General features: G+C 51.8%; 1 protein-coding gene across 7 annotated transcripts; it reads left to right on the top strand.

The window, feature by feature from the left end:
- The first annotated feature begins 369 nt into the window (after positions 1-369).
- On the top strand, positions 370-23966 carry PLEKHA4 (pleckstrin homology domain containing A4). 7 transcript variants are annotated; one of them, XM_047836641.1, is made up of 20 exons: positions 371-944; positions 1394-1483; positions 2589-2696; positions 5348-5420; positions 5542-5642; positions 5796-5905; positions 6502-6717; positions 7135-7426; positions 8042-8113; positions 9595-9642; positions 9793-9873; positions 10030-10179; positions 11510-11608; positions 14070-14210; positions 14862-14961; positions 15034-15110; positions 21579-21740; positions 22652-22710; positions 23084-23196; positions 23543-23966. In XM_047836641.1, exons 2-20 carry the CDS (start codon positions 1400-1402, stop codon positions 23809-23811), a joined length of 2355 nt encoding a protein of 784 aa, XP_047692597.1. In that variant the 5' UTR covers positions 371-944; positions 1394-1399; the 3' UTR covers positions 23812-23966. The 7 variants fall into 7 exon arrangements, with proteins under 7 accessions (XP_047692601.1, XP_047692599.1, XP_047692602.1 ...); XM_047836642.1 differs by having other exon boundaries at positions 372-944; positions 7135-7414; XM_047836645.1 differs by lacking the exon at positions 6502-6717 and having other exon boundaries at positions 370-944.
- Positions 23967-23971: the final 5 nt, after the last annotated feature.

The following is a 23971-nucleotide window of genomic DNA, read 5'->3' as shown; positions in this document are numbered from 1 at the left end:
CTGGACCCGTCCACTCAAAAACACACTTCCGGGATGCCCGGCTCCATGAACAACCCAGGAGTCCTGACTCCGGGCTCACACCTTTTCAGGTACCCAGAAGTCTGAGCCCCCTCTAGTTCCAGGATCCCAGCTCCCTTCAGGGTGCCAATGAATGACCCGGGCCCTGGAGTCCAGGCCACAGCTTCTCCTCTCCAAACTGTTAGGAATCCGGCCCAGCAGGGACCCAGGAGTCAGGGGCGGGGTGGGGGGGGGGCAGCCCCTCCCCTTAGCGGTGGGGGCAGCTGAGCCAGGGGTCAGGCTGGCGGCGGGGGGGGGGGGGGGGGGGGGAGGGGCGGGGTCAGCCGGGATTGGAAGGGGAGACAGCAGCGTGGGCGGCTGGCGGACCAGCAGAGAGGAAAGAGAAACGGAGAGGGAGGAAGAAAGCAGGGGGATCTGAGGGAGAGAAGGAAACAGCGGCGGTGGGGACGAGGAGAGAGAGAGAGAGAGAGAGAGAGAGAGAGAGAGAAAGAGAAAGAGGAAGAGCTTGAGTGTGAGGGAGAGAGAGGGGGAGAGAACGAGATGGAGATCTAAGGAAAAGAGACTCTGTGAGTCAGAGAAGAAAAGATCTGGAACAGAAACAGAAAGACTGGAAGAGAAAGTGCTGGTGGGGTGGGGGGGGGGGGGAGAGGGGCTGCGGGCAGGGGAGAGAATGAGCCAGAGAGAGACTGGAAGAGACAGATTAGAGACAGATAGACAAGCTGGGGCCAGAGACAAGGTGTTAGGAGCCTACAAAAAGGCAAGAGGGACCAGAAGTGACACAAAGCAAGACGTGTGCGAGTGAGCAGGTGAGAAGGCAGACGGGTCTGAGAGGCAGCACCCAAGAGCCAGAAGAGGAGGGAGACTGCAGCTGGGTGCCCCAGCGCCCGCACGGCCCTCTTACCCCCATCCTTGGGACCCCAGAGCTGGTAAGTTCCCTGGCTGGCCTGGGAGGGACTGCCTGGGTGTGCATTCCTGGCGTCCGGGCTTGGCAGGGATGGCCTAGGGGTGCGTGTGGGAGGGCTGGAGACAGGTAGCTGGGGGCAGCCGCGAAGAGGCAGGGAATGGGGCTCCCTAAGCACAGAGAGGGTCAAATTCCTGGCGAGAGTGCAGGGGGCAAGAATAAAGGAGCCCCTATTCCCTGTCTTGGGCGGCAGACAGCTGCCCCCCTCCCCGCAGCTGCCAATGCCGCCCACCTCTCTTGGCATCGCTCTTGGTATGCAGTCCCGGGCCAGGGCCTCCCCCAGCCCCCCAGTCCCCAGACAACAGGCTCTTTCTCCTCAGCCTCCTCCGACCTGCGAGCCCCTGACCCCGTCTCTGTCCCCAGCCGGGTCAGCTGCAGAGACACGCACACAGCCCCTTTCTTTCTCTCCCCAAGCCCTTGATGGAGGAGGGCAGACCCCGGAGCAGCCTCAGCCTGGCCAGCAGCGTCTCCACCATCTCCTCCCTGGGCAGCCTGAGCACCAAGGTTTGTTTGAGCTTCTTGGAAGGGCCGGGGGAGAGGGGAGGTAGGCGGGGCTCTGGGCTGCCCCATCCTCTTTTTTCCCAGCCCTGGTTCCGTGCCAACTCAAGGGATTCTGTTGTTAGGAGCCAGGAGCCTTAGCGATGGGATCTGCCACACCTAGTAAGGTCCCCAGTTGCCCACTAGCCCCAGCTAGGAATTTAGAGACGCTCCCAGCTGTCTCCACCCCTCCTGTTTTCCCAATTCAAAGCCAGAGTCACAATCTCGCTTGACTTGGTTGCTAAGTTAAGGCTACTCCCCAGCCATGAGACTCTCCCCAGGAATTCAGGCGGTGACTACCCTTGACTGGGACTGAAAACTCCCTGTCCCAGCTCCAGGCATCCAATCTACCCAGTTCTGAAACCCGAGGAGGAAAAGACCTTTCTCAAGAGGGCTGAGATAGTTGCCTCCCAAGTCATCGCCCCAGCCCCAAGTTCAGTGACATTCATTTCCTTGTCTTCTGCCCTGTCTCTTCACTCATTTAGACTTTACCAAGCTCAGAATCTAGAGATTCAATCCCAACTCAGTGCCATCCCCGGGGCAGGGCATCCTGGGGGACCCTGGCTATGGATGCTGGAGATGCCTGGGTGGACAGGAGAAGGGGCTCCTCTCCTATTGGGAGGGAGGGATTTGGAACCGTCCGTCTCTGGTCATGGGTGCTCAGGGATGTCACTCCCTGGCACTGAAACATCCTTCCATTCAGCTGACCCATCACCAGGGACTCTGCACGGAGATCTTTCTTGATTATGGGGACCTCCCAGGCAAGATCTCCAATTCAGATCCCAAAGACTGCACTACATCTCTGGCTCAGTTAGACCCTTGATCCCCAAATTCCTTCCTCGTCAGCCAGTAGTCTCTTCCTTTCCCCCAAACAGCTCCGTCCGCCCATTAAAACAAGCGTCTGTTAGCTCTGTAACGCGCACATCCAATTCTGATCTCAGAATTCGGTCCCCTCCTTGGGTGGTTTCTGAGGGCGGCTGAGGTTGGGTCTTGGGTTGCCTGACTCCCAATGCACCGCCTCCCCCGAGCCCATCCAAGGCCCCATTCACATCTGTCCTCCTTCTCTCCTCAGAAGCCTACCCGGGCAGTAAGCAAGGTGCACGCCTTCGGGAAGAGAGGCAATGCACTCAGAAGGGACCCCAACCTCCCGGTGCACATCCGAGGCTGGCTTCATAAGCAGGTGGGGTGAGCAGGTGAAGGGAAAGGACATCGAGTGATGCTAGAGGCTGTCCCCCTGGCTGTCCCCTGTTTCTCTTCTTCCAAGTCTCCAAATGCGTTTTGTTTTTCTTTTATTAAAAAATAGATATGTATTTAGTTTTGAGAGAGAGAGCACAAGTGGGGGAGAGGCAGAGGGAGAGGGGGGCAGAGGATCCAAAGCGGGCTCTGTACTGACAGCTGCGAGCCCGATGCGGGGCTCGAACTCATGAACTGTGGAATCATGACCTGAGCTGAAGACTGAGCCACCCGGGCGCCCCACCCCTCGTTTGTTTCTAACAATCCTTCCCCCCTTTTTCTGTCATTGTTCTATGCACCCGTTCATTCAGCAACCACTTCCCGAATATTTACAAGGTGCCAAGCCCAGATAAGACAAACAAGTATAATATATTCAGGATGGGGCAGGGCAGAGACGGATAATACATTAGCTTGTTTCAGATTGTAGGAATTGCTTCGAAGAAGTAACACAGGAGGATGTACTGAAAAGTGGCAGAGGGGGGCGCCTGGGTGGCTCAGTCCGTTAAGCCTTCAGCTTAGGCTCAGGTCCTGATCTCACAGTTCGTGAGTTGGAGCCCTGCATCGGGCTCTCTGGTGTCCGTACAGAGCCTGCTGCGGATCCTCTGTCCCCCCCTCTCTCTGCCCCTCCCCAGGTCTTGGTCCCTCTCTCTCTCTCTCTCTCTCTCTCTCTCTCTCTCTAAAATAAATAAAAACCAGGGCCCTGGGTGGCTCAGTCGGTTAAGCACTGACTTCATCTTGGGTCATGATCTCGCGGTGTGTGAGTTCGAGCCCCACGTCCGGCTCTGTGCTGACAGCTCAGAGCCTGGAGCCTGCTTCAGATTCTGTCTCCCTCTCTGCTCCTCCCCCACTTGTGCTCTGCCTCTCTCTCTCTCTCTCTCTCTCTCTCTCTCAAAAAATAAACATTTAAAAACTTAAAAATAAATAAAAGTGGCAGAGTACCATTTGACTCTTGGTCAGGGAAGGCGTCTCTGAGATGACATTTGAGTTGAGGCCTAAGTGGCATGAATCACTTCATCACATCGTGACATGAATGAGGCCGATCGTGTTAAGATCTGGGGGCCGAGGGAATCCGAAAGCCGAAGGCCCTGCAGCAGGCCAAAGACTGGTGTTTGGAGCCAGCCAAGGGTTGAGACAGAAGGAGTGGCAGGGCAGTGGTTCTCAAAGTGGTCCCTGGCCGGTATCCTCAGCATCATCAGGGAACTTGCTGGAAATGGCACGGTCAGCTCCCACCCACCCTAGATCTACTGACTCAGGAACTGTGGGCATGGGACCCAGGAAGCTATAATGTAACAAGCCCTCCTGGTGATTCTGATGCAGGACCAAGTGTGAGAGATTCCCTGCCAGCCTGTAAAAGAGAGTAAGGAGGGGCACTTAGGTGGTTCAGTCAGTTAAGCGACTCTTTTATTTAAATGTATTTTTTAGGTAACTTTATTTATTTATTTACTTACTTATTTAGAGAGGGAGAGTGCGGGAGCGGGGGAAGGGCAGAGAGAGAGGGAGAGAGAGAATCCCAAGCAGGCTCCGCACTGTCAGCGCAGAGCCCGACGCAGGGCTCGAACTCACGAACCGTGAGATCGTGACCTGAGCCGAAACCAGGAGCCGGACGCTTAACCGACTGAGCCACCCAGGCGCCCCAAGCGTCCGGCTCTTGAACTCAGCTCAAGTCTTGATCTCAGGGTTGTGAGTTCACGCACCAAGTCGGGCTGTGCACTGGGTGTGAAGCCTACATTAAAAAGAGAGAGGGGGGCGCCTGGGTGGCGCAGTCGGTTGAGCGTCTGACTTCGGCTCAGGTCATGATCTCGCAGTTGACGAGTTCGAGCCCCGCGTCGGGCTGTGTGCTGACAGCTCAGAGCTTGAAGCCTGCTTCGGATTCCGTGCGTCTCTCTCTCTGCCCCTCCCCTGCTCTTGATCTGTTTCTGTCTCAAAAATAAACATTAAAAAATTAAAAAATAAATAAATAAAAAGAGAAAGAGAGAGAGGGTAAATAATTTGAGATTTATTCTAGGTGTGACTGTAAGCTCTGTTTTGAGCAGGGGACTCCCCCAATCTGGCTTCTAACTTCAAAGGATCATGCTGGCTTCTGCGGGAAGAGATTGAAGAAGAGAAGAGGGGCAGGAGGTTGGAGAGAGAGTAGTTCTGGCAGAGGAGATGGGGAGATACAGGATTAGGGTTGTGGCTCAAGCCACCTTCCTGGCCTCTCTGTGCCTCAGACTCCAGCGTAATCAGACCGAGTCGAGGTAGGTAAAGTGCCTGCCCACGTGTTGTATAGTATCTCGTTCCAGCCTTCCAGGAACTTCTCAATCCCCAGTTGACACATGAGAAGACACAAGTGGCCTCGCCAGGAAATGACTAGTCTGATGGCATAGTTTGAGAGGGGTGGAGCTAGGAACCAAACGCAGGTCTGACTGTCCAGAATCTATGGTCGCTCGACCACGACGCTCTGGCTTCCAGCTCTCCAACTCAATCCATTGCATCAAACGCGTTTCTGTTGCGCTCTCTCTATGGGTCCCTGTCCCCAGGTGTCACTGTCTCCGTTCCCACATTTCCTCTCCCTACTTCCCGTCTCCTCAGGCCTCCCCTCCTGCTCTGTTTCCCCAGGACAGCTCCGGGCTGCGCCTCTGGAAACGCCGCTGGTTCGTCCTCTCCGGCCATTGCCTCTTCTATTACAAGGGTCAGTGCCCTGACCTGCGTGGGGTGGACGGGCCCCCCCCACCCCCCACCGCCTCCGTTTCCTCTGGCCTCTTGGCCTCCAGATCCCTGTGTGATCCCTGAGCCCAGCCCCTCTTTTGCAGACAGCCGCGAGGAGAGCGTCCTGGGCAGCGTCCTGCTGCCAAGCTACAGTATCAGGCCAGATGGGCCAGGAGCCCCCCGAGGGCGGCGCTTCACCTTCACCGTGAGTCCGTCCCTGGGGTCACTAAGGCACTAGGCAATGGGGGCAGTCATTGGGGCATCCATTATTGGAGATAAAAAGTCTTGACCAGGGTCCGTGGCATCCTCCTTTCTAGAGGTCGCGGGCGTCCACGTCCCCAACTGTCTTTCCCCGCAGGCAGAGCACCCAGGCATGAGGACCTATGTTCTGGCCGCTGACACGCTGGAGGACCTGCGGGGCTGGCTGAGGGCGCTGGGCCGGGCCTCTCGCGCAGAGGGGGACGATTGGTGAGTATAGGTCCTGGCCGTGGCCCTGACGTCCAATCTGGGTCCACCTAATCCGCAGCCCCTCCCCTTTGGGCGCTGCCTCGTCAATGTCCAATCACTTGTCTTGTAGCTCAGGAGACTCCGCCCTTCAAGTCCCACCCCCAGGGAAATTCATCTCCTCCAATCAGCAAAGTCTTTCTCTTCTAGCCCCCACCCACCACTTTGTCCAGCCCCCGCCCATCGATATTCCACCCTCCCTGGTTGGCTCCCTCGGAAGTCTCCATCCCTAAGGCTGCCACTTAAAGAATGTCAAATATAGAAAGACCGTCACTGCCCCAGCCTGACCCAAGTTTCAGGCTGGAGACTCCTAGTCTGGGACATTGGGTCCAGAGACCCGGATGGACCTTGTTACACTCCCCCCTCCCCCCTCCCCCCCACTAGTCACTGCCACACTCTGGGCCTCATTTTTCCCATCTGCAAAATAGGAACAATGATTTATACTGCACCACCTTCGCTTTATTCTGTGTATGTTCCCGTGTGTGCTCATCCGTGAAGTGGGAATAAGGGTTGTTATGAGGCACAAAGGAGTGTTGTCTTTTTCTGTACCCACTTGTTAGCGGGCGACCCAGGTCACCTGCACTTCCCCAGCCGGGAGAGGGCCCTGGCGGCCCCGGTGGCCCCCCGGAGGTGAGCAGAGGGGAAGAGAGGCACAGCTTAGAATCCCCGGAGGTGGCTCGGCTGTCCAGAGGTCGCGGACGACCTGGGCTGCTCACTCCCAGCCCCACAGCCGACCTCCAGTCTGGACCTCGGATCCGGAGGACTAGGAGCCCCGAGTGAGTTGACGGAGTCTGGGACAAGAAGGTTTTACAGGGCCGAGCATCGGAGGGGAAGAAGAAGGGGGTGGGGGGGGGGGGGGGAGAAAAGGGAAAAAAAGAAAAAGAAAAAAGTTGGGGGCGTGGCCTAAGAGGAGGGCAGGGACTGGGACTGCTTCCCGGTAAGGCTTAGAGCTTTCTTTCTTGAGTAGGTGGGAGTTACTGGAGTTCTTATGGGGTCAGAACCCATAGGGGGCAAGTCCTAAGGAGGAGATGCCACAAAGGGGGAAAATATTCATGTTCTGGCTAATAGAGGGGAGTTCTACTCCAGAGGGACCGTCAGACACATTGGAAGGAGACGCACACATGATGACTGGGTGGGTAGTGGGGTGAAGGGGCTCTAGTTGACCTAGTTCCCCTATTCTCTCTTCCCAACAGCCTGTTCACACCCCTCTCTCGCCCTCCATCCCCTCTGAGCCTCCCCCGGCCCCGTTCTGCTCCTGCGCGCAGACCCCCTCCGACCTCGGGTGACATAGCACCTCTTGCCAGACCCCATACCCCTCTGAGTCGCATCGATGTCCGGCCTGCCCTGGATTGGGGCCCCCAGCGCCAGACACTCTCTAGGCCCCCCACTCCCCGGAGAGGACCTTCCTCTGAGGCTGGGGGAGGAAGACCCCCCAGGAGTCCCCAGCACTGGAGTCAGGAGGCCAGAACACAGGTCAGCAGAGAGGTAATGGGGAGGGGACTACATTTCCCATATGGCTACGGGCTGTCTTTCCAGGCTGGTCTGCGGGCCATGGCCCCTTGAGCATCATGGGGATTGTGGTTCAGCATAATCACAGCTGGGTTCAGATGTGAGGGAAAGTGAACTTCATCTCCCATCAGTCCTCAGGGCTGTCTTTTCGGGCTGGTCTCTGGCCATTACCCCTTAAGTATTATGGGGATTGTAGTCCAAAATACTGTCCTCCAAGACCATGCTGGGACAAGTAGTGTGGATTACATCTGTCTGTGTCTCCAGTTTCTTTCCAAGATGTTCACTTGCTATTTTTCTCTGAGCGTCATGGGATTGTAGCCCAGAATATCTACAGTTCACCAAAGATGTGAGAGTAGATTACAACTTCCTTTGGTCCCTGGGGCTGTTTTGCCAGGCTTGTCCCATTAGTATCATCCTATGTGTCCCCACGGTGGCACATAGCTGGAGGACAGGTAGTTGAGAAAGTTGTGGGGCTCAGTTCTGAACCTCAATGAGTCTCCTGAGTCACATCAATTCTGGACACATCCACTCTAATATTTGTTACTAAAACATGCCAATTTCTAACCATCTCTGTTTCGATATTCCTCCCAGGCCCCCTCTGGCTCCACGTATCTCCAGCTCCCCCCGAGAGCTCCCGGGACCCGGGCTTCCATGGTTTTATTGGTAGGTGTCCTGGAGCACCTTGAATCTGCCAGAGCCCCCTTCCTTGCTTTCTTTGCTATGGAGAATGTCATCTCCCGGACTTGTGTGCCTAGAGAAGACTGGGTATTTCCAGGTCCCTTGGCAGACTCTTCTGTTAGTTTCCTAAGACTGTTGCAAACTGGGTGGCATGCATATAGAATATCTCTCCATTCATTCATATCATCTTCCGGGTATATATTTGAGTTTTAAGTTTTTTTCCGCAGGGGTCTTGTGTGCTCTTAGTTAAGGTAATTCCTAAATTCCCGATAGTTTTTATAGCTATTTGAATGGTATCTTTTTCTTTTTTTTTTTTTTTTAACGTTTATTCATTTTTTGATAGAGAGACAGAGCATGAGGGGGGAGGGGCAGAGAGAAAGGGAGACACAGAATGCAAAGCGGGCTCCAGGCTCTGAACTGGCAGCACAGAGCCCAACGCGGGACTCAAACTCACGGACCGTGAGATCATGACCTGAGCTGAAGTTGGACGCTTAACCAACTGAGCCACCCAGGTGACCCCCGCCCCAACCTTTTTTTTTTTTTTTAATTCTCTTTTCTAGCTATGGATGGTATAGAGATATATGATTGATGTTTGGAACTTCATCTTTCATCTGGGATCCTTTCTGCATTGTCTTATTTTTTTTTACTTTTTTAATTTTTTTTTTTAAGTAATGTCTACACCCGTCGTGGGGCTTGAACTCACAAACCCCAAGACCAAGAGTCACATGCTCCACTGATTGAGCCAGCCAGGCGCTCCTGAATTCTCTTATTCTGATCACTCTTTGATTTTGTTGGTTTCTCTGGGTAGGTGAGCATATCATCTGTAAATAATAGTGGTTTTACTTTTCCCTTTCCTATCCTTACACTTCGTTTTCTTTTCTTTTTCTTTTCTAATAGCATCGGTCAAGATCTCTACTAGTGTGTGAAACTGTAACAGTAGTAGTGAGCATCCTTATTTTATTTTCTCTTGTAAAAGAAATGTCTGTGTGGTGCCTGGGAGCGTCCGACTTCGGCTCAGGTCATGATCTCACGGTCTGTGAGTTCCAGCCCCGCATCGGGCTCTGTGCTGATGGCTCGGAGCCTGGAGCCTGCCTCGGATTCTGTGTCTCCCTCTGTCTCTCTGCCCCTTCCCTGCTCGTGCTCTGTCTCTCTCTGTCTCTCTCTCTCAAAAGTAAATAAACATTTAAAAAAAAAAAAAAGTTTTTAAATTAAAAAAAAAAATAAAAAAGGAATGTCTGAATTTTCTCCCCGAGTCATAACATGGCTATAGCTGTTTGGTAACAGAGCCCATTGGATCTCCCTAAAGCCAAGACTCTGGCGGTTGGTCTACTGAGGTTTGCTAAAGCTTGGAACAAAGCTAATAAGGAGAAAGGTGTCTGTCATTAGAAACAGGGCTTGATTCAGCACTGAGCTACAACAAAGACCTGTCTGTCCATGTGACCCCTGGCTTTTCTCTTTCTCCTCAGCCGGGTCCCCCCCTAGACTCAGCTTTTCACCAAAGCTTGGAGACAGATGTAAGTCCTCCCTGGCCCAACCCCTGCCGAGTTCTCAGAGGCGGGAAGAGAATGCTTTAGACGGTGGCGGTGGTGGTGGCCGTGGCCACAGGGAGGACAGGGGAAGAGCCAGATCTGGTCCATAAATAGCTCCTGTCCTCCTCTTTCCAGACCCTGTTGACCAAGTTGTGTGGGCAGGACCGGCTCCTGAGGAGGCTACAGGAGGAGATAGACCAGAGGCAAGAGGAGAAGGTATGAGGCTCTGAAACGGGGGAGGACTCTTGGCCTCTCCACCCATCTCTCCCTTCCTGAGCCCCAGCGTGCCCCAGGATTTGGGAGGACACCGTCTCTCTCTCCCTGGGGCTGTACATGGATTCAGAAGTTGAACCACCTTCCGTCTCGGTGCAGGAGCAGCTAGAAGCAGCCTTGGAGTTGACCAGGCAGCAGCTGAGCCAGACAACCAGGGAGGCCGCGGCTCCAGGGAGGGCCTGGGGGCGCCAGCGCCTCCTGCAGGACCGACTGGTCAGTGTGAGGGCCACTCTGTGTCACCTGACTCAGGTGAGCGTCTAGGAAGGAGCATGCCCTCCCAGGAGGCCTGAGGACGCTACAAGTTGTCAGTGAAGGGGACCTGCCAGCAGAGGCTTATGGGAAGGTGGTTCTTGAGCATTCCCCTCTTTCCAGGTTTTAAACCAGTCATCTTGACGGTCTTAGAGAGTGAGGGGCAAACAGCCAACAAACAGCAGACTTAATTTAGTGGTTTGAGAGGGTGAATTTGACATGGGCTTCCTGGTTTTGAATCTCAGCTCCTGCTGTGTGACCTTAGAAAAGTTACTTGACCCCTCTGGGCCTTAGATGCCTCTCTCTCTCTCTCTTTCTCTCTCTTTTTTTTTTTTTTTTTTTTTTTGAGAGAGAGAGAAGATGAGTAGACAGAGAAGGAGAGAGAGAATCTTAAGCAGGTTCGACAGCCAGTGCACAGCCTGACCCGGGGCTTCCTTTCCAAACAGTGAGATCATGACCCGAACCGAAATCAAGAGTCAGACGCTCAACCGGCTGAGCCACCCGGTTGCCCCCGCAGATGCCTCTTCTATGAACTTGAAATGATAAAAATAGTATTTAGTACATACGGTCGTTGTAAAAATTTCTTAAATACATACATATTTAAACATATAATCTATATATAAATATATAGAGTATATATGTTATATATATCTAACATATATTAAATGAGTGATGATTTAACACTTATATATTATGTAATATATTTTCTACATATATCATGTATATATCATATATTTGTGAATATTTAAAAGTTAGGTACCTGGTAGATGGTAAGAAATATTTAAATGTTAGCTATAATTATTGTTATCTGTAAAATGGGGACATTAATAATACCTACCTCACAAGAATTAAATAAATGAGAGCTAAGTGTGGTGCCGAGTACATAGTAAGCACCTAATAAATATTAGCTGTGATGATAATGATTCTTCCTTGGGGGTGCTTAGAGACCCTGGGGGTCTCTCTCTCTCTCTCTCTGTCTTGACTGTCCCAAGAATTTATTAGATCTGTAGACTCTTCCACCCTAGCGGAGTTCAGAGGTAATCAGAGAATTTAGGGAAAACTGTTATTCGTCTACACTAGCAGCTCATTGGAATGGCAGGTTCCTTATAGACTCTGGGGAATCCTAGTAGTCTGAGCAAAGGGGCTCTTGGGAATTGTAGTTCATATGTGTCGTGTGTCCCCCCCCCCCCCCCCCCCCCCCGCCCCGGTCTGGGCACTGGGGACCAGGCCTGCCTTCCTTCCTCCTCCTCTGGCTGGGAAAAAATGGAGTGGGGAAAGATCTGGTGGGTGGGCGTACTAACCCTGTGTTTCCCTGTTTTGGGCACCTGAGGAGCGAGAGCGGGTTTGGGACACATACAACAGCCTGGAACAGGAACTGGGCAGCTTGAGAGAGACTCTGGAGTACCTGCTGCACCTTGGTTCCCCCCAGGTATACATACCCCTGCCCCAAGACCCCACACTCCACCCTCGGCTCCTTGTCCGCCATTGAAACCCTTTTGGCATTTAAGCCCCTCCCACTTCGTTTCAAACTCCTCCCCTTACATCCTTTCCTTACATTTTGAACCCTTTATTGTAGTTAAGACCTTGCCCTTCGTTTTAAGACACACCTGTTTGGAATCACTCTCTCTTCTGGTTCTAAATCTCTCCTCTAATTTTGAAGCCCTGTCCTCTGGTTCAAAATTTCACCCCTCCGCCCTGCCACATCCTGTGTCCTGACTTTTGCTGTTTCATTTATCCTCCGGAATTTCTAGTTTCAAATCCAATCACTTGGTTCAAGCTTCACTACTTTTTTTTTTTTTTTTAATATTTATTTATTTTTTTCTGGGGCGGGGGGGGAACGGGCAGAGAGACAGGGAGACACAAAATCCGGAAGCAGGCTCCAGACTCTGAGCTGCCAGCACAGAGCATGATGCGGAGCTTGAACCCATGGATCGTGAGATCATGACCTGAGCTGAAGTCGGAGGCTCACCCGACTGAGCCCCCCAGGTGCCCTATTTTTTTTTAATGTTTATTTATTTTGAGAGAGACAGAGCACAAGCAGGGGAAGGACAGAGAGAGGGAGGGAGAGAATCCCAAGCAGGCTCCGAACTGTTAGTGCAAAGCCCCACTTGGGGCTGGATCTCACGAACCACGAGATCACGACCTGAGCTGAAATTAAGAGTCAGATGCTTAACTGAGCCACCCAGGTGCCCCTAAAGATTTTATTTTTAAGTAATCGCTACATCCAACATGGGGCTTGAACTCACAACCCTGAGATCAAGAGTCACATGCTCCTCCAACTGAGCCCGCCAGGCTCACCCCCTACCCTACTTCTTCATTCTAAGCCTAATAATCAAGTTTCTAGATCATATATCTTTAGTTTAAAACGTTGACTTCTAGTATTAAATGCATACTCAGATTTAAGCGCTGCTCTCTGCATGTTAAACCCCTCCCCCTCCTTCCTAAAATCCACTCTCACTGCTAACCCCCCTCCCCACTGGTGTTAAAAATCACTTGGCACCAGCAGTATATGCAAGGAACCAAATTAGGTTTATTACAGGAATTCAAGGTTACTTTAACACTTGAAAATCAGTCCATGTATTTTTGTAAAAAGGAGAAAAGCCTTCACCTCAAGTCTAGCAAATAAAGGTATGAGGAGCAGAGAAAAAGAAGTAAACCTATTTTCATTTATAGATGACATGATTGTATATATGTAGAAAATCCAAAATAATCTCTGGATAAGCTAGTAGAATAAACAAATTCATCAAGGTCACTGAATGCGAGGATAATACGCATAAATCACTGGTCTTCCTGTATGTTAGTACCAAATGAATAGAGAGTATTTATAAACAATAGTGTTTGTAATTGACATAAACAAGTAAAATATCCAGGATGAAATCTAATGAAAGATACGCAAGGCATCTATTCGGCATGCCGTAAAACATCACTGAGAGAAATTAAAGAAGACTTATATAAATGGAGAGATATACCATGTTCATGGATAGGAAAGATACCATACTATAAAGATGTAGTCTCTCCAGATTAATTTCCCCAGTGGGGATTTACAATCCCAGTACAAATCTGGGAGGTTTCTGTGTAGAGATTGACAAAATGACTCTAAATTGTATCCATCAGGGCAAAAGACTAAGAGTAGCCAAGGCAGCCTCCAAAAACAAAGCTGGAGGACTAAGGCAAGTGAATGTCATGTCTGTCTGCAAAGCTACAGTTAATAAGACAGTGTACTAATGTCACAAGTTTAGACAAATAGACAAAAGGGATAGAATAGGATATTCAAGAGCAGATTCACATATATTTATATGCTCTCAAACTTATAATGGAGATAACTGCAGAGCAGTATAGAAAAGACAGTGTTGGGGGCGCCTGGGTGGCTGAGTTGCTTAAGCATCTGACTTCGGCTCAGGTCACGAACTCACAGTTCAAGAGTGCAAGCCCCGCGTCGGGCTCTGTGCTGACATTTCAGAGCCTGGCGCCTGCTTCAGATTCTGCCTCCTTCTCTCTCTGCCCCTCCCCTGGTGGCCCTCTTTCTCTCTCTCTCAAAAATAAACATTAAAAAAAAATTTTTTTTAAAGAGTAGGATAAAATTATCCGAGTAACCTCACTCTGTGCAGAAATCTCTGTCCCCACCCATTGCCCCGTTCTCTCCCACTCTCTCTCTCAAAAATAAATAAACATTAAAAAGTTAAAAAAAAAAAAAGCCAGTGTTTGTGATAAATTGTGATGGGTCAAAGGGATATCTGTATGGAAATGGATATCCACAAATAGAGCCTCCACATGCACACATCATGCGTTTATGACTCCATAAATACGGCCTCGCTGATTTCAGACCCATCTTTAACCCTCCTGGCATTTTCCCACCTTTTGAGTAGCGGATTTCTCTCCTCCCCCCCCAGGACAGAGCATCTGCTCAGCAGCAACTATGGATGGTGGAAGACACGCTGGCAGGTCTGGGGGGCCCCCAGAAACCACCCCCCAACGCTGAACCTGACTCCCCATCCCCTGCACTGCAAGGCGAGGAGTCCTCAGAGAGGGAGGTGAGACGCACAAGCCTCTCTCCCCACCCCCAGCTCCCTGTCCCATCTGCCCTGGCCCAACTCATCACCCACTCCCCTTTTTCTCTCTCCCTTTCTTTCTCTCAGCTAACCAACCCCAGGCAGGTATCCTAGGCTCTGGAAGTATCTAGGATACTGTGCTGATCAGCAGAGAGCCCTACATGGGGCTCGAACTCATGAACTGTGAGATCGTGACCTGAGCCCAAGTCAGACCCTTAACCTACTGAGCCACCCAAGCACCCCTCCCCTTACGTTAAATAGGGATAATAATTGCCACCTTGCAGGAGGGGATGCAGTGAGATAATGCGAATAAAGTGCTTATCACGGCGCCAGATGCATAATCAGTATAAAACCTTGCATTTAAAGTGCCTTGCTATGTGCCAGGCACTGTTCTAAGTGCCTTACATGCATGCATTCAATCTTCAGACATGGATTCAAAGGTGAAGTATGGCCCAGAGAGGGAAAGTAACTTGGAGAAGGTTGCACAGTTCCTAGGTGGCAGAGCTGGGATGTGAAACTAGGACGTCTGGCTCCTGGTTTTCAGTCTTAACTCCTCCCCATGCTGTGTCTTGATGGCCAAGTGCCTGAAAACTGACAACGGTACGCGTTATTCTCCTTTCCCGACCACACCAGAGCCTGCCTGAGTCCTTGGAACCGAGCTCATCCAGGTCCCCTGAGGCCGACTGGGGGCGGCCGCCCGGGGGTGACAGAGACCTCCCCAGCCCTCGCCCAGGTGAGTGTCCTGGCCCGGGTGGGACTTGCTTGGCATTTCCTGTCCTCACCAAGTCCCGTTCTGTCCTCCCAGGTCTTGGATCGCCAAGGGTCTCCCGGGCCTCCAGCCCTGAGAGTCGTCGTCCTGTTTCCCCACCGCCAGGAACCAAGGTAGGCAGCCCATCCAGCCTCCTCGGGTCCATCCTGTAACCCTTTAATCTGACCACCCCCCACTCTGGGGAGACAGCTGCGACAAAGGAGTTCTAGGGCCACACCCCAGAGCAGAGAGAGACACTGGCTGAGTGTTGGGATGGAATTCTGTCTCTGCTGCTTCTAAGCTGTGTGACTTGGGGTCAGTTATTAAACCTCTCTGCCTCTATGTTCTCATCCACAAAACGGACCTAATAGGAGCGCCTACCGCCTAGAGCTGATGTGAGTATTCAAACTAAGTGAATGCCCATTAGGTGGAAAATAGTGCCTAGATGTAGTATCTCATTCATTCATTCGACAAATATTTATTAAATATCCCTTTGGCTGTCCAATAAGGTAGCCAGTCGCCACATGTGATTATTTAAGCCTAAATGAATTATAATTTGGGGCACCTGGGTGGCTGAACTCTGTTAAGCATCCGACTCTTGATTTCGGCCCAGGTCATGATCTCACGGTGCGTGAGTCCCAGCCCTGCATCAGGCTTTGCATTGACCGCACGGAGCCTGCTTGGGATTCTCTCTCCTTCTCTCTCTGCCCCTCCTCCTCCTCTGTCTCTCAAAAATAAATAAGTAAACACTTAAAAGAAATCAATGAATTAAAACGAGGGGCTGGCTCAGCTGGCTCAGGCAGTAGAGCGTGTGACTCTTGATCTCGGGGTTGTGAGGTCGAGCCCCATGGTGGGTGTAGAGATCACTTTAAAATAAAATCTTTAAAAAAATGCACTAAAATGAAGTAAAATGAAAAAATTCACTTGCACTCACTGCATTTCAAATTCTTAGGAGCCACACTTGGCCAGAGGCTACCCTGTTGGACAGGGCAGATACAAAACATTGCCACCATCACAGAAAGTTCTATTGCACAGAGCTGTTCAGGCGCTGAGGGCACACACGTGAACAGAACGAGGAAAAAAAAAAAAATCCTTCCCTGAGGAGTGTGACATTCTAGTGGGAAGAGGCAGATTATAATTTACTGTACATTATTTTATACGTTATAAGTGCTGAAGAGGTAAAAGCAAAAAGGTCTGGAATGCCGGAAGAAGGGGTGCAATTGTAAATGGCTTGGTCTAGGGTAAGCCTCATGCAAAGGTGACACTTGTGCAGCTAGCTACCTGAAGGAGGTGAGGGAGCGAGCCTTGGGGATATCTGGTGGAAAAGCGTTATAGGCAAGGGGAATAGCCTTTGCAGAGGCTCTGGGGCAGGACTGGGCCTGCGGTGTTGCGGAAGCAGGTAGAAAGCCAGTGTGTCTGGAACCGAGTAAGCCAGCGAGGGGGAGAGGGGGAGAGGGCAGGAGACATGGGTCAAGGGCATGGATCGCGCATGCGTGGTCCTGTGGCCCTAGGTGAGCCCGGAGCCCTGGAGGGTTCTGAGCTGCCCGAAGCGGAAACCGGCGCCCTCTGACGGCCGTGCGGGGAACAAGCCGCAGGGCGAGCGCTGAGGCCGGGACCCAGTGAGGACAGTCCAGGCAGGAGATGACGGTCATTTCCACTAGGTTAGAAGGAGTGGAGATGTTGAGAGGGAGGCAGATTCTTGTTACACCGGTTTTATCCAAAACTCTCGGGACCAGATGTAATTCAAAATGCAAACATTTGCAGATTCCAGGCTGGTAATATGCATATACTGTGTATTCTATAATATCCCCCCACAGCGCCACCCTTAATCAAACACGTTAGATTTCTCTAGAAATGTGTATGAATGTTCATACTTAAACGGGATTTGGTTTATAAATAACGTCTGAATTTAAATGTCAAGTTTTTAAAAATATACCAACAAACAACCGAATGATCGATTGAGTTCCGTGGAATAAAAATTGATTATAGGGGCCCCTGGGTGGCTCAGTCGGTTGAGCATCCGGCTTCAGCTCAGGTCCTGATCTCACAGTCTGTGGGTTCCAGCCCCGAGTCGGGCTCTGTGCGACAGCTCGGAGCCTGGAGGCTGCTTCACATTCTGTGTCTCCCTCTCTCTCTGCCCCTCCCGGGCTCCCATTCTGTCTCTCTCTCTCTCTCAAAAATGAATAAACATTGAAAAAATATTTTTTTAAATTGATTATAAATACCAGGCACTTTTTAAAAAAATTTTTTAATGTTTTATTTATTTTTGACAGAGAGAGAGGGAGAGAGAGAGACAGAGCATGAGCGGGGGAGGGGCAGAGAGAGAGGGAGACACAGACTCCGAAGTGGGCTCCAGGCTCTGAGCCGTCAGAGCAGACCCCGACATGGGGCTCGAACTCACAAACCGCAAGATCATGACCTGAGCCAAAGTCTGTCGCTTAACCGACTAAGCTGCCTAGGGGCCCCAAACGTTTATTTATTTTTGAGAGAGAGAGAGAGAGAGAGAGAGAGAGAGAATGAGTGGGGGAGGAGCAGAGAGAGAGGGAGACACAAAATCCAAAGCAGGCTCCAGGCTCTGAGCTGTCAGCACCGAGCCTGACGCGGGGCTTGAACCTATAAACCTGAGCCAAAGTTGGCCACTTAACCGACTGAGCCTCCCAGGCGCCCCTGGGGTGTCTCATTTTAATTGAGCAAATCTGTTGGGATCTCTTGGTCACTTAATAAATCCACACTGTTGAAGGTCAGCAATGAACTGTGTAAGGGCTGAGGGCAGGCCTCCCCAAGATGGGCCACTTTAGCATGAAGATTATTCTGAGCTAAAGGCAATCGAGACCCTGGGGGCCCAAGAGAAACATTGGTGCCTCCCTTAACTACATAGAAAAATCGAAATCGGAGCTCTTTCCCAGAATAAGGGTTATTGGCTGAGATAAGTTTTATCTGAGTGGCCCATCTGTATGGCAGGACAACCATCTCATTACCAAATACCTCCTCCTCTTCTCGTCTCTCTGTGAAGTGCGTCCCTTCCCTCCAGAGTCCCAGGCCCCTACCCCCTTGTCCTTGGTTCGGAATGATATGCATACCTCATTTTGCCTGACTGCCTCTGGAATCTCCACGTCCGTGCGGACTCCCCGTGCGTCCGCTGTTACATTTGGATTTCTCCGCTTAATCTGTCTTGTGTGAATTTGATTCTTGGTCCGGCTGGACGGACGCTTGAAGGGGCTGGGGATTCTTGCTCCCTGAGAACTGACCACGTATTTCGTCTTTTTCTCCACCCCCAATGTGGGGCTCGAACTCACCATCTTGAGATCAGAGTTGCCCAGTCTTTGGACTGAATTCACCAGCCAGGGCGCCCCCTGCAGGGCCATTTGAAACATTCTCGGAGCCCTAAATCTGTGCTTGGATTTTTCTTCTGAGCTCTTAGAAGTCACAGATATTTCTTTTTTTCTTTACTTTTCTTTTCTTTGTAAGTTTATCCATTTATTTTGAGAGAGAGAGAGAGAGAGAGAGCAGGAGCGCGAGCGGGGGAGGGACAGAGAGAGGGAGAGAGAGAGAGAGAGAGAGAGAGAGAGAGAGAGAGAGAATCCCAAGCAGGCTCCACACCCAGGACAGAGTCTGACACGGAGCTCAATCTCACTAACTGTGAGATCATGATCTGAGCCAAAATCGTCGGTCGCTCGACCAACTGAGCCACCCAGGTGCCCGTTACCAATATTTCTGTTGCTTCTTTTCACCGTAACCCACGGGGCTGTCTTTGGCTCCTTCGTTTATCTTGGAGATCAGTTTAAACCAAAAGTCATAAATAACAAAAAGCAAGAAAGTAGCCAGGGATGGCAGGGGCCCGCCTGACAGAGGATGTGCTGAGACTCAGGTGACGATGCTGTACGTCATAATACCAGGTGGATATCGGCACCAAGTTTAAGAAAACGTGTCCGTTTTTAGGTTTTTTGTTTTTTTGGTTTTTTTGTTTTTTTTTTTTTGCAGTGGCAGGGGAGGGAGGGAGGAAGTAGAATTGCACATAGGAGATTTTTGGAACTGATCTGGAAGGTGGAGCCAGTAAGATTTCTTGGCACATTACAGGTAGGGTATGAGGAGTCGGGGAGTGACGATTGGGTCCTTGGCCTGGGCCTCTGGGGCAGTGCCAGTTACCATGCAGGAGACAGTGGAGGGAAGGTGAGGAATCCAGGTTTGAATATGCTGATTAATTCCGAACTTCAAGTTTGAGATTATTCAAGGCATCCATCGGGGCTGTTGTGGGCCCTGGGCTCGTGTGTACTGGGTTTCGCTGGACGCTGTGATTGCTGAGCTGAATCAGGCCACATCTCAGGCTTTGGGGAGCCTCAGACGGGATCACGATGAGAAGAGAGGGAGGTGTGTGCGTGGTGCAATGGCAATAGCTCAGGGGCTCTGGGGGACACCAGCGGGCAGCTCCCAGACTCAGCCTAGGCGTGTTGCGGGACGGTTTCCTGGAGGTAGAGAGACCTTCAAGAGTAGGTTAGAATTTACCAAATGGGGAATTTACTAGGGAAACAGCTGGTACAAATGTTTCTAAAGCCAGCATCTCTGCTAGCCTACAGGAAGCCTTTTTGTGAGTTCGGAGACAGGCACGCACCCCCTCTGGGAGGGCAGAGCATGACTTGGTCGGTGGAGGGCTCAGTCCTTGGGCAGTGAGCAACACATACATCTGTACAGGGCCGCTCAGGAGCCCAGAACTCTGGCCTCCAGAACCCCATCCGCCAACTGCAGGGTGGTCCAATTCAGAGCAATGAACATCTCCTGTGGGAGAAGTCCCTCACAGCGTGGGACACTCCATAGGTCACTGCCTGAAGGTCATGGCCCAGAAGCTCGGATGGTATGTCTCCGGGTCAGAGAGCTCTGCTTGGGGTCTTATAGCTGCAGCTTTGTTGTGTCTTATCTGTGGCTAGCTCCCTGTATGTGTCTGTGTCCACATGGCCCCCTTTCCTTAAGGACACATGTCTGCGGCTGGAGAGCCCCATCTGCCTGTCTCCTGCCCGGAGCAGCTGACAAGTCCTGACAGCCTTCCTGCATCTCAGTCCCTGTCTGTCCCCTCCTATTCAACTGGCAGTGTTCCTGCTGAGATGATTTCCTGGATCCCCATGTCACATGCCTAATCTCTTAGCAAACGGGTTGTCTGGCCACACCCTTGGGGTTCTCTCCAGACTTCTGGTTTCTTTTTAGCGCACTTTTCTTCCCTCCCCCTCCCCGCCTTTGATTTAGCTCTGTCCTCTTGCGTTGTTTTTTTGTTTTTTAATTTTTTTTAATGATTTTATTTATTTTTGAGCAGAGCATGAGTGGGGGAGGGGCAGAGAGAGAGAGGGAGACACAGAATCCGAAGCAGGCTCCAGGCTCTGAGCTGTCAGCACAGAGCCCGACGCGGGGCTCGAACTCACAGACTGCGGGATCACGACCTGAGCCGAAGTCGGAGGCTTAACCGGCTGAGCCACCCAGGGGCCCCTGTCCTCTTTCGTTTTAAGCTCTTCCGGCTAGAAGCCCATGATCAAGGTGTGAGCAGGGCCGTGTTCCCTCTGAAGGTGCCAGGATCTGTTTGAGGCCCCTGTCCTAGCTTCTGCTGGTTCCTTGGCCTGTGGGGGCCGACTCCAGTTATATGCGGCATTTTCCCTGTGTGTGTTGTTCTTCTGATTTTGACGGCCAGATAGAGCTCCCCAGATCATTTCAAAGGCCAACCCAAGTCGATCCTCTTGACAATTTAGTTAATGCATCTCCTTCTTGGGGCGCCTGGGTGGTTCAGTCTGTTGAGCGTCTGACTCTAGGTTTCGGCTCAGGTCATGATCTCATGGTTCATGGGATCGAGCCCCACATTGGGCTCTGCACTGACAGCACAGAACCCACTTGGGATTCTCTTTCTCCTCTCTCTCTGGCCCTCCCCCAACTTGTTCACTCTCTCTCTCTCAAAGTAAATAAGCATTAAAAAAATTTTTTTTTTTAAATACATCTCATTCTTCCTTTTGCTGTGTCTAAGTTGACTCAAGAGTTGTTTCTTGGGGCGCCTGGGTGGCTCAGCTAGTTAAGCGTCTGACTTCAGCTCAGGTCGTAAACTTGCGGTTCGTGAGTTCAAGCCCCATGTCAGGCTCTGTGCCGACGGCTCAGAGCCTGGACCCTGCTTCGGATTCTGTGTCTCCCTCTCTCTCTGCCCCTCCCCAGCTTGGACTCTGTCTGTCCCTCTCTTTCAAAAATAAATAAACACTAAAAAAAATAATACACAGATAAATAAACAAATAAAGAGTAAAAACAAAACAAAACAAAAACAAAAAAAACCAGAATCTCGACTACTCATGCAGAGAAGCTGGATATGTTCAGGAAGTGTGGGTGCTTGTCGGGCTGGGGGTTTGGATTCCAACAGGGCAGCTGATGAAACTGAGGCCAGAGAGGCCGGTTGGGCCTTAAACATCCTGAGGGTGCTCGGAGCCGCGGGAGGACAAAGTCTGCTCTCGGCGCAGAAAGATCGCCCTGAATCTGGTGGGGACCTTAATGGGAGAGGCCAAGACTGGAGGCCGAGAGAGGTTCAGGGAAGAGATTAAGGGGAGCAGCAAGGTTGGGGCCTCAAGCGTTCCTCGTCTCCCCAGGCCCCCCTCGCCCGGCCTCGGATGAGTGCCCAAGAGCAGATGGAGAGAATACGCAGAAACCAGGAGTTTGGACGGCCTCTCCCTCGCCCTGCTTCCCCCCGGCACCTCACTCTGGGGAGAACACTGTCCCCAGCCAGACGCCAGCCTGACAGAGAACAAAGGGTGAGGGGAAGAACAGAGGGCGCAAGGTGGGGTGGTAACGGATCCTCTGCTTCAAGTTTGAGGCTCAGTTTCCTTCTCTGTAAAATGGGGATTTCTCTCCCGCTTGACCCAGAACTGGGTTTCCAGACTCACCCCTGATCTGTGTGCCCATGTGATGGCTCCCCTAGTGGGGTGGGGGTGCGGCAGGGGAGGCAGAGACAGTGTCGCTTCACCAGTGTTGTTCTTCCTTCAGAATGGGGGGGGGGGGGTCACAGGTCTGGACTGTGGGCCCAGCTTTTCTTTTTTAGTTCCTCTGCGTGATCAAAGCCGGGGGGGGGGGGGGGGCGGGGGTTGGGGAGGGAAGTGAGCAAGTAAGGAGATGATTATATTCATACTGTTGCAATAGGGAGAGCATTCCAGAGCTGAAGATACGATCAGCACGATGTGTGTGAGACTTTTCTAGGAGGAATTAGACAAGTCCTAGGTGGGTCATTTTACAGCTGGGATTGTTTTTGTAATCAGAAGGTGTCTCGGCCAGACACCAACAGCTCAGGGGTGTTAGAGGGGGTTAGAGGGGACCAACAGCTCAGCTACTCCATTATGAGGCGTAAATTGTGAATTTGGAGGGTCTGTTTCTGGCCTTGTCTTGTCATAGGTGAACAAGAGGGTGGTCATTTGTCAGTCTTATGTAGGTCATATGGAGAAGGGTGCTTTGCAGTAAGCCATTTCCCCGAATGCAAATGGCTGGGGGCGGGGGTGGGGGGGGGTACTTTCTTAACCCTTGCTGTTTTCCAGGAGTGCGTGTAAAGTTAAACATTGTCAGTGTCTCTGGGGCAATTTCATTCCCTCTCTGAGCCCCCTTCATTTCACCCTCCAAATCAGACCATGAGGACTTCCAGGTGAGGAATTTTAATGCCCCGATTCCTTTGCAGCCTGTCCAGGGACACTCAGGAGCCCCCAAATGGCTCAGAAGCTCTGGATCCTGGAGCAGGTAAGGAAGTGGAAAGTGAGGCAGGAAGCAGAAAATCAATTTGCCAAAGGCTGGTTGCTGTCTCTTGAGTACTAAGATATACAGACTGCAGAAGCTTTTAGAGATGCTTGAATTCCTGGGCCACCAGAAAGGCCAGGATCCGCAGTGAGAACTGGAGTTTCCCAAACTGCAGAACTGGATAGATATGAAACTCCTTTTCTCTGTTAGGAAAGCGGGTGAAATTTAACAAGGAATAGACTATGAATCCCATAATGCAAGCTCTGTTTAAAGTCATTTAGAGACATGTGCTAGGGACTACAACTCCTGGGAGGACATGCATGGCCCTGTGGTACTGGCTAATTGTAGACACCCCCCCAAATCTCTTTTTTTCTAGTCCGAGGACCACCACCCCTTATTTGCCAACATCCGAAGGTCACCGGGAGAGAGTCCTCAGCCTCTCTCAAGCTCTGGCCACTGAGGCGTCGCAGTGGCACAGAATGATGACAGGTGAGGAGGGGCTGGGGATCTTGGACTCCTGGGTTTTAGGGAAGAGGGAGCCAGACAGAGTCTGGAATCCTTGGTGCAGGTCGGGAGGAGTCTGAGAGCTGCTGGAAATCCTTTGTCTTGATGAGGAAAGTGCCCTTGAGGGCTCCGAAGGTCCAGATCTCAGGAAGGAGGGGACAGGGTTTCAGGACTCCTGGGTCTGGGGGAGGAGGGGGTTGGGGCCAGACCTGTGGGTCTGAGGGAGGAGAGGGTGGGGACTGGACTCCTGGGTCTGAGAGGAAAGGCCTGGGGGTCTGGACTCCTGTGTCCCAAAGTTTGCCATTCTCATCCCCCCAATCGTGCTATGCAGGTGGACATTTGGACTCCCGAGGAGACCCTCTTCCCCCCGCGGCACCGCCTCCGTCAGATCCCACCCCCCAGGTGACCTCGCCCCCGAGGTCTCCAGTGGCTAATTCCAGTAATTCCAGCTCGGCTGGGTGCTCCCACCGGGGTAGTGGGCGTGGCGCAGGCCCCGCCTCTTGGGAGCCCACGTGGGAATCCAGGACCGCCCCTCCCGCCCTGACCCAAGAGGAGGGGGCGTGGCCTCTGCGGGTCACTCTGCTGCAGTCCAGCTTCTGACCTGCCCCACGCGAGCGCCGCAGCCAATCGGGATGTGAGGGCGTGGCCTCGAGGTACCGCCCGGAGATCTGGAGCCACTCAGGGCGCAGTGGGGGCGTGGTCTGGTCTCCATGGTGGCCTGAGGAGAAGTGTGTATCTCCAAAGTTTGATTTTTCCCGAT

The sequence above is a fragment of the Prionailurus viverrinus genome, chromosome E2 (genome assembly GCF_022837055.1).
Source record: "Prionailurus viverrinus isolate Anna chromosome E2, UM_Priviv_1.0, whole genome shotgun sequence".
NCBI classification, from domain to species: Eukaryota; Metazoa; Chordata; class Mammalia; order Carnivora; family Felidae; genus Prionailurus; species Prionailurus viverrinus.
This window is presented reverse-complemented; position numbering and strand designations above follow the sequence as displayed.